Consider the following 13,978-nt stretch of genomic DNA (forward strand, 5'->3'; position numbering starts at 1 on the left):
GCACTTGGACCTATGTTTTTAACATACAAAATTATGTAGGATTAATACTAAAACATATCTTTGTGATTAAAATTCAACATATAGACTGGTTTTTTTAAAATTTCATCTGGATTAACTGGATTTTTACACAAACTGGGTCTTTCTTTTTTTTAACAATATCTGCTGACTGAAATTATGAGTTTACTCCAACTTCATTACACTGTTAAAATATTCACTAAATTGAATGGTTGTCCAACCACACCAGCAAACAAATTCCAGTATTTGCACAGTAACAAAAATTCACCTGTTTCAGTACTGGTCTCCTCTTTTATCTCATCAGGCTTCACAACTACCAGTGAAGTCAGCGGTGTCACAAATGAGTACTGCAACAAAGAAAAGAACACAAACAAATTTTAACATATAGAACTAACTACTCGTAGTAATTTATAGTATGGGCCTAACATCTTGTGAGATGGGCTCCATAGTTTGATGAGATCGGACCGGCAGAGCCAAATACATAGCAGGGGGAATCCTACGGAACCAAATAGTACAGATTCGGCATGCCCTGGTTACACATCAACTGTTCTAAATACATAAATCATCGTAATAATTCAAGTGCATGTATCTATGTGGCTAGGGATCTGCAAGTATTCGAAAATTTAAAATTCTAATTGAATAATTGTATATTCAATTTTACATTTCAAATCGAATAATTTCTTTCAATTATTTGTTACCCATTGATACTAAAACAGCCTATGGAAGTTTTTTTTTTGTTTTTTTTTTGTTTCATTAGCTGTAATATTTGTCCATAACATCGCATCACAACTCCTGGCCTTGCGTGTAAAAAATAAAACAGTATTATGTCTTCGACTTTTCTCTATGTTAAGGTCATATTATTGCTATCAATAATATCTGACATCTTGATCACTAACGTCCGTCAGCCATCTTTCAACACAAGCAGTTTTACAAGAGAGTAAAAAGTCTTTACACGACTAACACTTGTAACATGCTACCAAAGAAAATAGTACCTACTACTTTGTTTCATTTTCTTTGAGCATTTATCATTACATCTGCCAATATTTGAAATACTTCAAGAATATAATTTTTTAAAAGTATTAATATAAAAATATTTACTCAGCAACGCCTCTCTTCAAGGACTGCAATTGTTTCACAGTAAATGAACAGCTAACTTTAAACTTTATATGTCCTCAAACTCCACAATGGCTGTTTGGACGAACACAAGTCAAAAGTTTTTATTCATGAACGGTTATATTTCAACTATCAATATCTTGACCATATATAGATACCAATATCTCAAGCCTCGGCATGCATCGACTGTTAATATCTCGGTGCTCGGCCTCATCACACACATTTTCAGAATTGTATCGTTATCATCGAAAGAGTTTTCAATAGAATGGCCAAAAGTGTTATCACTATGGAACAATTAAGAACATTAAAGAGAAAGCGCAAATTTTGTAGCAATATTACAAAGACGACAGTTATGCAAATTGTTTGTACTGCCCACAGAAACTAAAAACACCAACAGGTTAGTTAACTTACCCTCAAATTATGACTTATTTACATAAATTCTATTAGTACTATGTATATTTAATAAATTTTAAGTCCTATTCAAATAAATTTAACTCATTTAACCTGCATAAAATATAACGAATTTGATGTATTTTATTAAAAACATGTGTTATAGGCAATACTAGTTACTACAGAATGCTCTTATTCCATAAATTCTTACCTTTATTGATTTTTATTATTCAAATTTAGGCCTAAGAGTGAGTTTTAATCATTTTTAGACCCATTAAAAAAAATTAAGACTCAATTTAAAAAAAAAAATATTTCTTTGATCAAGGGAAAAGAATGATTGCAATGAGCTTATTGAAGAAATAAATCCAAGGTGAATCAATTGTAAAGTTCAGACTAATGATCTTCAAGCAGAAGAACAGAATGAATCATTTTGGGATGCTCTAGACCAGTGATGGCCAACTTCGTTGACTTCAGGAGCCACATAACACTTCAAAGTACACTCAAGGGCTAAATCACGCTCTGACATAATTTTTACAATTTTATGGAATTCTAAAAAAAACACATGTTTTGTATGTTCTGTTTACTTTTACTTATGAACTCTATTACAATTGACTAAATAAAGAAAAATAATTCTAAGAATTTCTTAAAAAAACAGACACCTTTTATAAGTACACTTATCATTTTTTTTTTTTTGTTTTCTAGTACTTAGTGAGAGCACTGTGGCTTTTGGACACTGTTCACCAACAACTTAAAATCCACATCTAATTTTGATGTTGCCACACAAAGTAAATGTGATAACACGTCATCGGAAAGTCTATTCCTACTCTTTGATTTTATGTGCTTCAATGCTGATAAAGCTGCTTGGCAAATGTACGTAGAAATTTGAACACAGTTTCAGGGCCCAATTCCTTATCAAAGGATAACGTTCATGCAAAAGTAGTTTCCAAAACTCTACTCCAGTTGCTGTGGACATTTTAACAGAGGGATCACACTGGAGTTCACAGAGTTCTAGCTGCAATTCTCTTGGCTGACACTGAATGTTACACTTCAAAGCATTGTTGAATAGTTCCATACTAGGACGGAATGTTTCAAAATCTTGAAATCTCCTGTCGAATTCTGAAGCCAGTGGGTTAATATTTTCCACGAACTGCACCAAAGTAACCATTTCTTCACCTGAGAGCTTCTTACAGTTTGGAAAGTGGAAGAGGTCATTTTGTTCCAGTGCAGACTTAAATACTTGAATTTTTTTTTCTCAAAATCCATCAACGAAACCCATTATCTCGAAAACAGTCTGATTTTTTTCCCTGCAACTGCAAATTCAAAATATTCAGATGTTGGATGATATCTGTGAGAAAAGCTGAAATTTTTCAAGAAATCAACATTCTTCAGTGCTTCCTGGAGATCTGTTGAGTGTGGAACATTGTCACTCAAAAAGGAAAGTATTTCATTCCGCAGTTAAAAAAATCTGACTAGGCACTTTCCTCGACTAAGCCATCTAACTTCCGTGTGTAATATAATAACAAATCACCATAAGCAAATCCAATTCTTCTAAAAATGACAGAAATTTTCTGTGAGTTAAAGAACGGTTCCCCCTTCTTATCAAATTGGTGATCTTGGCAACGGTAGCAATTGTGCCTGACACACTTACTGATTTGGCACACAATGCCTCCTGATGTATAATGCAATGCAGAGTGGGCAGGGTAGCTTGTTTTTGTTTTAAAAGTCCAACAAAGCCACATGATCTTCCAACCATTGCTTTAGCACCGTCTGTGACAACTGAAGATAGTTTCTCATAACCTCCATGTTCTTCAACTGCATTGTTAACTTCCTTAAAAATATCTACTCCTTTGGTTCTGTTATGCAAAGAACATACTTTTAATAGTTCTTTAGTAATACTGAAATCTTTTTGGATGGCTCTCACAAAAATTAACAACTGACTAGTGTCTGTAACATCTGTGCTTTCATCGAGAGCTAACGAAAAATACGAAGTCAGAAATAGAACCTTTCAGGTTTGTCAGTATTTGATTGCTAATACGGTATCTTCAACTCTCCTAGTAACAGTTGGTTTTGACAGAGATACAGAATTAAACTCTATTGCCACCTTACCTTCGTTAAATGATTCTGCCATTCTTACTGCACAGTTTTTGATGAATTCCCCATCACATAGTGTTTTTTTCGCTTTCGCTAGCTTGTAGCTAACAAAATATGAGGCTAAAAAACATGCTTCTTGGTTTCTTGACACACTGGTGAATACACTCTTTTGCTGAGAAATTTGTTTTTTCAATTGTTCAACAAGATGTTTTTTTGACTCGCCTGAACAATTTTCATATTTGTGTTGATGATTTGATAAAAAGTGCCGTTTGAGATTGTATTCTTTTAATACAGCTAGCACTTGAAGGCAAACTAAACACTGAGGTTTCATGTCCTTATTAAGTATAAACAAATATTTGTGTTCCCATTCTTCTTTGAAAACACGATTTTCACGGTCTACTTTCCTAAATTTGGAAAACATTTCAAACTAACTACATGAAATAACTTTCCTTCACGATAATTTAAAATAAGAGTAAGAACAATAAGTGATAGCTTCACAGTTCTCAGTGGGACTTGTTTGGAGAAGTTCTGGATTGTTACATTTAAAGTTTATAATTGTATATAAAACAAATAATTCTGTTGCTATCCTAATTTGTAATCACCTTCAAAATTATTTTTACTGATAGTATGTGTTTAATGTAATTAATGTTTTGGTAAGTAAATTTTCATTGTTACTTTAATGCACATCAAGTGGGACTCAATTATAAAGATTTAATTTAAAAAGTGTAACATGTATTAAGCCAAGAAAATTTATTTACATTTGGATTTGTTTTCTGCAACATAGTACATACATAAGTTTACATGTTTATTGTTTAAAACAAATCGTCTCTGGTAATGATTAAATATTACTAAAATAATCTATTTTAATGTAAGTAAGCACTTGTATTAACTAACAAGTTTTCTAACTTAAAATTATATTACATAGTTGAGAAAATTCATTGCCAGGTATTTAATTTTCTTCATTTTACACCATACTATTATGGTTCCATATAAAAATAATATTTTTCCAATATATATCTATCTCTCTTTCATTTTAGTGTGTTTGGCATAATTTTTTTTTTTGAACATTTAGATGCGAAAAAAATTTTTTTATGGAATTTTAAAATTAAATTTGAAAAATGTTCACTATTCGTAAATAATTTAATATTCAATTCAAATTTTAAAAAAAAAACCTATTTGCACAAGCCTACTACGTACTACATGGTATTTAAAACTGGTACAGCACTCAAATCAAAATTCCACAAAAAAAGAGATTTTCCAGGGCTGCACTCTACTGATACTTACTCTCTTCCCCTACTTTGCCTTACGACCCATGTATGTCTCATGCTCCTCACCCCTGTGCTGGAAGCTTTTAAGACATATGAACCACCTCGAACTATCATTTACTTTTCCAACTGAGTACCGTTACATATAGTTTAATTTATTCTCATATCTAGATAAGTTTTTTAAAACTTTTTTATGTACTTGCAATTTGTTTTAAGAATTAACCTTAATAGCACATAAATAGCCCACTAATAACATTAACAGGTAAGGAAGAACAATTTAAGTCTATCAAACCTTGCTGAAAACTAACTGTTTCAGAGGTTTTTTTTTGTTATTGTATGTAAATTTGTATTATGACAAAAATATTCAAAAAGAAAACCTACATTATTTAATTGTCATTTCTTATTTACAAAAATTTGTGAGGAAGAGAGAGGGTAGAGAGAGAAGAGCGAGTGAGGAGAAAAAGAGAAGAGAGATAAAAGAGAGAAAAGAAAAGAGAGCTAGAAGAGGGGGATTGCAAAAAAAAGAATAGAGAGTTGAGAGAAAGAGAAAGAGAGAGTGGTCTCACCTTCAGAGCAAGCTCGAGGGCTTGCTTCTTGTTCACGGCAACATCCGTGTCGGCCGCGACATGGTCCAGCAACTGCTTGATGGTCAGGAACGCCCACAGGCGCTCCATGTACTCGCACTCCTGCTTCGGCAGCACCGTCGGTTTACAGATGCACGAGGACCTCTGGACCCCGCACGAGTCGCTCAGCATCTCCCCGCTGAGTGCATCCGAGCTCAGCCTGCCGGCCACCACCAGCTCAGAGCCTCCGAACAGTGATCGGAAATTGGTGCTCGTAACGGAGCCAGACACAACCTGCAAGAATACTGGCCATGCATTACAAACACTCCTTTATTCTCCTTCCTCATCAGACCAATAGTTTATGAGGAGTATGTTGGCAGTTACGAGGCGAGACAGGATCAGGAATGAGATGGTGCAAGCAAGGGCAGGAGTACAGGACTTGAATGAGATCATGGGAAAAAGAAACAATGAGACAGTATGGCCAAGCCCTGAGAATGAAGAAATACAGGCTGCCTAGGGAAATGAAGGAGTTGAAGTACACAGTACAAGGAAGACCAAGGAGTGCAGGTGAGAGAAGAAGAATGGAACAAAGTGAAGGATGAGGAATGGTGGAGTGACAGAGGAAGATGGTGGCATTTTACTTTGCTGATCCTGCCACAGGCTGGAAGCAGTTGATGATGATGACTCTAAGGTAGCAGTGGTCAAGTGTTTGAATCACTTGCCTCCCACCAAAAAGGCACAGGTTCAATTTCCTGGGGGGCAAACTTAAGATTTTCCATAAGTGGGAAATGTGGCAGATATTGCCTTGAGCCAGTGGATTTTTCCTACTCAATGCATTTTGTCAATGCTCCATTCGCATCACTTCACAACACACAATCTCTGTTGACCTTTATGTTGATGATATGTTTATCAACAATTCATTCATTCTCTGTCTTCCCTTCCATGGAGGTAATGAAAACACACCCGTCCCAGAAAAACTATATAATTTTTTTTTTTCTTTTCTTTTTCCCTCAAATAATCTTTCAAAGAGCAGATCTTCCTTCTGAACTGAAATACTGAGAGACAATAAAAATGTGTACTAAAATTTAAGACAAAAAAATTGGTTATGGTTACCAGCAGAGCACATCATCTTAGAACACTAACATAGAGCCAACTTCAAAACAGTCAAATGCTCATTTATGTAAAACCTAACTATCAGATATTATTATTTTATCAGGTGTTTAAGAACATTACTATTTGACATTAATAAAATTTTGCAAATTTTCAAACTTGTACAAAATTCAAAACAATAAATAAATTAGTACAGATAAGAGAAAAAAAGTATAACTTGTAATGATGTAAATAAGGTGATGAATTGGTTCAAATCCCATTCTGTCTGTTATTTGGAATTCAATTTTCCATGGTTTCCCGATACGACTGTAAGCAATGCTGAGATGTTTCCTCACCACAGACCATGGCTGATGTCACCCTTTACTGTCGGTGCAGCCAACCTCACCTCGCCGTCCTGGTACTGGAACCGCACGTTCGCCAGCAGGGGCGATGCCACCAGGCGGTAGAACTGGCCGAGCTGCAGCGCCGCGTCCGCTGCTTCGTAGATCTTGCGCGCGAACCCTGCATTGCGCAGCGACAGCTTCTTCAAGAAGCCCATGTCCGCGTCGTCGCCAAACGCCAGGCTGAACAGAGCGGCCCCCACATCCCCGTTGGCAGCCGTGACGAGCGAGGTGATCCGGTCCGGGTCGCTCTCGCCCACGTTCGGCTGGCCGTCCGTCAGGAAGATGACCATCGGCTCGGGCCGCACCCCGGGTATCTTCCCTGCCTTGTGCAGTCCTTTGCACAGGTGCGCCACCTCGATCGCCCTCAACAACGCTCCGTGAATGTTTGTTGCTGTGAAAACATTCAAACAAACACATAAACAGGTTGTCTACAAACACCTGGATAGTCAATTTCAGGATATTTTAGTAATATTTGAATATTTTAGTGTCATTTTCATATATAATAAGCAAAATCAAACACAATATGAAATATATGTACAAACTGATTTTTAATTTAAGTAAAAATCTTTGCATAGAGTATACACATAATTTAAGTAAACTTTTTCAAACTACTATTTATATTAAATGTGAGACCAAAAACTGTAGTAAAAAAGAAAGAAATGCAAATTAGCAAACAGTGCTGGAAATTAAAGTTTTGTTACATTATAATTATTACTGTTTATTTCTGGACTTTCTCAAGACTTTTGTGTCCAGTCCAGTTTTTTTTGTTTGTGAAGTTAATGACTTCCCTGACCTGTTGACACTCTGATTAAGTGTTTAAACGTCTAATGGTTACATAAATTGAACCTTGAAAGAAACCTAATAATAGATCATTTACGATTGATTTAACACTGTGTTATATTATGGAAATAGTTCTGCATCATAATGATGTTCTGCCCTATCTAGCTCAGTCGGTTAGGTTAACCTTGTGGGGTGGACACAACAGGGAAGATCCAGGACCTTAGGCTCAATGGCACTGCTTTGTATGTGTAGAGGTATACAAGTAGAGAGAAAACGCCGACTGGCTCATCACGTGGCTCTTACAACCAACAGAACACCACAAATATTTATTTTTTATAAAGTCCTTTAAATTAATGTTTTTCCTTTTGTTGCATGAATATCTTGAAGCACTTCACCTTAGATTATAAATAGGTTTCACATTTCTCACAATTTACATTTAGACATGATTACAATACAAAACTTACATAACAAAGTAATTATTTTCAAAATTCACAAAATTGAGTTTACATGATGTCCAGTTTGCAAAAAAAAAAATCAAAAAAATCATGAAACAGGTTGAGTACATGCAACGTTACGGAGTGCAACGGCACACACTCCCCCCTTCAAAGCACACCACAGCTGGCAGATGGCAATAGTGCACAAACAAACTAAAATAACCCATTACAATGGTAACACCCAAAAAAAAACATTAAACAAGATACAATTATTCCACGATGGAGGATGATGCTAAGGGAATCAAGATAGTACCTGCAGGTATAGCAGAGGAAGAGTTAGGAGGGGTGGTCGTTTGAGACCGAAACTTGAACCAAAGAGCAAAGCTGAGAATAAAAATGGCAAGGCCAACAAGAGAGGATAAGGATACAGCAACAATGTTAAGGTAGGAACTGGATTCTGTTATCGGCAATAAAGATATTTTGTGTCGTAGGTATAGTTATAGTTACCGAGTTGGTAGCACTGCTGTTAGTTTAGAGAGTTAGAAAATGGAGGAAAAGGTGTGTGTGAAAGCTTATCTTCCTATAAGCAAAGAGGGGCCATAGCATGGCATGGACTAAGGAAATGTATCTGTGAACAGGGACTGCAAAGGGACAGATTATTTCAATTACATAAGGTATTATTTAAACGGTTTTCATTTAATTAGGCGAGAAGCCTACTTAAGGTACACAATACATAATACTGATGCTAATACAATAACAATAAGTTATGCTATCTGTGAATATTAATACATACATATAAATTTGGTATACAAACTCCAGAAAATATGTTTGCCTTAAACAATATGACGTCAATGGATACACACAAATTATTTAGGTAGACGAGCATTACAACTATCAAGGCCATGAACAACGCAAGTCACATCTGCATAACAGTGGTATGGTCCCTATACGGACCATCAAGAGGGCCGTTGTGTCCACACAAGGCAGACGCCACGAATACAGAAAATTACATTGAATCTAAAGACAAAGAAAATACGTGAATCACCAATTAATACTCGCGAGAAAGTTTACATACTGTTATAAGTTTACAAGGTCGACGTCTCGGGGGAGAACAGTTACTACCTGATAGAAATTACTGAACACACAAAAGCACAAACGGCAGAGAAGTTAATCGAAACATAATTTTCTAGGTGGCGACCGAAAGAGAATTTAAACAAGACAGCCAAAACGTTCAAGTTACATTAAGGCAAGGGCCACCGCGTCACTCACAAGAAAGAATACACTTACATGCTCTCCCCCCCCCCCCTCCCCCCCCCGAGGTCGCTCTCACGCTGACTACATGCTCGTGACTGACAAAAGAAGTAATGAAGCTGGAGAAGTAGAATCGACAAGACCGAATAAAACCCTGCCAGCTGCTTATATTACATCGGAGCAGCACAGCGCGCATGCGCCAACCCCAGGAGGGGAGGCGAGGAGAAACAATAGGAGGGGAAAGGAGGGAGGGGAAGATGTGCCGACGCCCGCAGCGAAGCGCGAAGTTTGAAGGCAGCGGACCTGACCGCTGCATGTGGAAGAATGACTGTTATTATGTGAATAATAGGATATCGTTAACAGCATCACGGCGTGTCGTTTTTTTGTGAAAGACTGACAACAGATTCAACTTGTTGGTGAGGTCGTAGAAGATTAATCACATCATGAAAAGGCGCACCACTGGGTTGCGATATTAAAAGATTACTGATATCTTTAATAATGGAGTTATTTAAAGTTAAATTAGTGAATGGGGCGAACGTCAACTTACTTACATTAAAATATACTTTAGGAATATGTATAGTAGGCAAGGTTAAATTGAAAGTTAAGGATGAACTAACAGAACCAAAAGTTCTAAAAAAAAGGGCTTACAATATCACAATGTGAGGTGTTACTGATAAAACCACTACCGATTATAGGTATGGTAAACGGTGAAAGAGATTTGGTAGTAGTTCGACATATAAAGGTAACATCAATGGACGTGTTGCTTGAAAAATCCATAAAGAATTTGTCTTCAGGAAGAAAGGGAAATTGTAAGGAAACAATAGATTTATCACAGAATTCAAAGAAAGGTTTGCCAAGGAAAAATTTAAATTCACAACTATTGACATGGGAATCAAAAAAAGGAAAAACAGAGGGACATAAGGTTATGCCATGTTTCTTACAACCAGACCGAACATTAGAGTTAACAGGAGCAAAAGGTTTTCTGTCAGGATTAACAGGATATCGTGAACCTTTAGAAACTGGTAATGGTTAAGTTTGTGAAAGAAAAATGGAAAAGCAAAGACACGGTATGACTCAAAACTGCTGTCCTTATTGGCAAGAGGTATGTTAAAAACAACATTCAATGAACAATTAAAAATTACTGCTTAGACCGAACTAAGACCATAAAACATATATCAAGTCAACTCGCCAATTCACTAACATAATTTTGTCCCAAATCTCGTGAATTGAATTATTAAAAAGCTTAAAAAATGCATTGTGGCTATCAAGATAATGATCTGCTAGATTTCTCACAAGTCTCGTGTTATTAATCACTCTTTCTTCTAAATTTTGCACAACAATCATATGATTCAAAACACTAGCCGAAATTTCATCCTAAGTGATACTTCCTTGAGACGTTCTTCCAAACTAATTAAGTCATCATTGTCAAGGGTTCCAAACACTGTTTTCAAAATTTTCCCACCGAAATCAAGCAAACCACGTTTAGTGCGAGAATGTTTTAGAGGCAACAAAGAAGTCATTGCACTGGTCTCTGATTTATATGCATTAAAATCAGTGGCGAGGCGTGAGGTTTACATGAGGGAAAGCAACAACTCCGTTCACCCCAAAACACGGTGGAGAGGAGGGGGGGGGGGGGGGTCCGGGGGCCCTCCCCCGGGAAAATATGGATTTAAAGGTACAAAAGGGTGCTATTTAAGTAGTTTTCTTAACTGAACATTGACTATTCCATGGTAGAAAAATTGACATTTTTTTTAAATTATAAACTATTTTTGAAAAATAATAATGTTTGGCATACATTATTCTGATAATAAAAGACCTACTCTACATTATTTATATACTAAGTGGGAGTGTAGTATCATCGATATCTGGTACAAAATATATAAACAGACAACACATGGCAAAGTAAGTACTTAAAATAAAGAGAAGAAACTCATAAAAATGTACTAGAATAGTAAAAATTAAATGTTGGTATTTTTTGTACCAACACAAAATAAACTATCTTCATACATGATCATAAACTCTGTTAACTGGTACGTGGTTATTCACAGTCACTCAAGCGAGATTGCAACTCTCGAGCTAGGATCCCGTATCCGCCACCCGCGGGACGCGGTCGGTAGCAGTTGGCACTGCTAGGCCGCCTCCCGTACGCCCACAAATCCCCCACGCACTGCCAGCCTTTGGTTACCCAATAGGGCGCAGGGAACTCCCAGCCAACAGCCCGCGAGAGAGATGCGCGCGCCCTGAGAGACGACCGCCAACGGAAACGCCACCTCGCCACCTGCCCTGCCGAACTTTAGTGGACATAGCCGAAGCAGTCGGCGGAAGAATTCCACCGTCTGCTTCGGCCATGTTCGCTTGAGTTCGGCAAGAAAGCGCTACCTTCGTAGCTTCTACCACGTGTTTTTACAGCCAATCCCCTCCTCGAACCTTTGTACCATGCCACCCCCCTTCCGAAAGGAAACTACTGCGGCAGCCTTCCTGCTGAAAGCGGTCCTACCAGCGCTTCTAAACCTAGCAACGCTTCTAAAACAGCATGTTTTGTGTGTCAACGAGTTCTTTTCTTATAGCGCACAGCGCACAGTATTGGGTCCCAAGAAGATAATGTAAAAAATACGTACACCTAACTGCACAAGCCAAAGTAAAATACTATTCTGAATAAAATATTTATTAAAAAAATACATTGTCTGCAAACTGCCTGGGCAAGCACTGCTTGCCTTGCTTGCCCTGACGAGACGCCACTGATTAAAATTATCTTCAAGTTAGTGGATCACAAAAGCAAAGTTTTCATTCCATGAATCGTTTTCCATACGGTGTACATTGTTCACTTTAATAATGTTGTCATTTAATGCCACCTCCAATTGATTACTTTGATTTTCCAATTGTATCAAGTCAAAATTCAACACGACGGAATAGAAATTGTCCGAGAACAACAATGGATCTTCCTTTTCGAATAAAATACCAGAGTTGAGAGGGTTTACCGTAACATCGCCGAGAACCAAATAGAAGAGACACGAAAAAAGGCTCCCCGCCCCGAACATGGCGTAGGTGCCAAAATCCCGGAGCAGACGGAAAAAATACGCTAAAACACATAACCAGAACAGACATGTGGTCAAATAAATGTTGACCCGAGATCCCACAAAAACAACTGGAAAATATTAACCCAGAAAACAAATAATTGGATTTACATTTAAATTCAATAACATACTACATTATACACCCAAACTTGTTCCCATGAAATAACATAAAAAAAAAAAAATGTTGCAACAAAACTTAAAAAAACTAGTACCATGGTTTTTTATTTATTATTAATACTCGAGTACAAAAGTTACGAGGGACTCAAAGACTAGGACACGTGGGTGATCATTACACGATCAACTGAGTCAAAGACCCAAATAACAAAACATGCCAACAGTAAGACACAAAGTTAGGCTGCAATTCGTAGACAATGCACACTTAAACTGAAGGCTGGGAATAATACTTCTTCAAATGGGAAATGTGAGCTCTCGTCACTTAAACTCCCGTGTCAGGGTTTACTAAGCTAGCTGTAACAGGGGTAAGAAAGCGCTGGATCTGGTATGGATCTGACCAACGAAAAGACAATTTAACAATTCTCTTATCGACGGCTTTGCTGGTAGGGTGTGCTTTGCACAAAACCAGATCACCTGGCCGAAAGGGATTTGCAAAACGATTCTTGTTATATTTAAAAAGACTTTTATCATTAGACCGCTTCAGATTCTTGAGGGCAGCTGTCCAAACTTCCTTAACACCTTGTGGGTCCTGTGGTAACAAATCATTTAGACACCAAAGATTTGACAAAGGGTTATTCGGTGCAAAAGTAAACATTAAATTAAATGGTGTAGATTTATGAGATTCATGGCGGGCATAATTAAAAGCCATTTGTAGCCAAACTAAATTCTTGTCCCAACTATACTGGTCTTTCGCATGGAAAGCAATTAATGCTGAATGGAGATTACGATTGAATCTTTCCGCATGCGAAGGCGGAGGATAGTATGGAGACAAGGTAATGTGGCGTATCCCGTGGGTGAAACACATATTCTTAAATAATTTAGAAGTAAACTGAGATTCGTTGTCTGAAACTATAGTAGATGGAATACCAAAATTTGAAAAATCTGAGCTTGAAGAGCTTTGATAGTGGAAGGTGCATCAGCTTTTCTAAGTGGAATAAGCCAAACAAATTTGGAAAAGGCATCAACACAAACTAACAACATATTATGCCCTTGCTTACTCCTTGGCAAAAGGCCAACAAAATCAATGAATAATTTCTGCATCAGCCGTTCAGCGACCTCTGATGCCATTAAACCCAAATGGGTATTTTGAGCAGGTTTGCTAAAAGCACACAGATAACATTTCTTAACTAGTTCTGAAATTTCACTGTGCATACCTTTCCACACAAAAAGTTTTCTTATAGCCTCTATAGTTTTATAAATGCCAAGGTGTCCACCAATAGGTGAGGAATGAAAATATTCAAATACAACTGGTTTCAGAATTTTAGGTAGCACAATACGTTTCTGGTTATTTTGAATTCTTGAATACAAGATACCTTTAGATAAAAAAATATGGAC

General features: G+C 37.0%; 1 protein-coding gene across 4 annotated transcripts in view; it reads right to left on the reverse strand.

Annotated features, from left to right (window-relative positions):
* Window positions 1-13,978, reverse strand: part of LOC134540990 (inter-alpha-trypsin inhibitor heavy chain H4-like) — a 149,830-nt gene that overhangs the window by 65,342 nt on the left and 70,510 nt on the right. For all 4 annotated transcript variants that reach the window (XM_063384130.1, XM_063384121.1, XM_063384104.1 and 1 more), the window contains 3 exons: window positions 6,933-7,321; window positions 5,441-5,731; window positions 284-362 (listed from right to left, as the gene is read on the reverse strand). In XM_063384130.1, the coding sequence (XP_063240200.1) occupies window positions 284-362; window positions 5,441-5,731; window positions 6,933-7,321 (759 nt within the window). The remainder of the gene's footprint in view (window positions 1-283; window positions 363-5,440; window positions 5,732-6,932; window positions 7,322-13,978) is intronic.

The sequence above is a fragment of the Bacillus rossius genome, chromosome 1 (genome assembly GCF_032445375.1).
Source record: "Bacillus rossius redtenbacheri isolate Brsri chromosome 1, Brsri_v3, whole genome shotgun sequence".
In the NCBI taxonomy this organism is placed as follows: Eukaryota; Metazoa; Arthropoda; class Insecta; order Phasmatodea; family Bacillidae; genus Bacillus; species Bacillus rossius.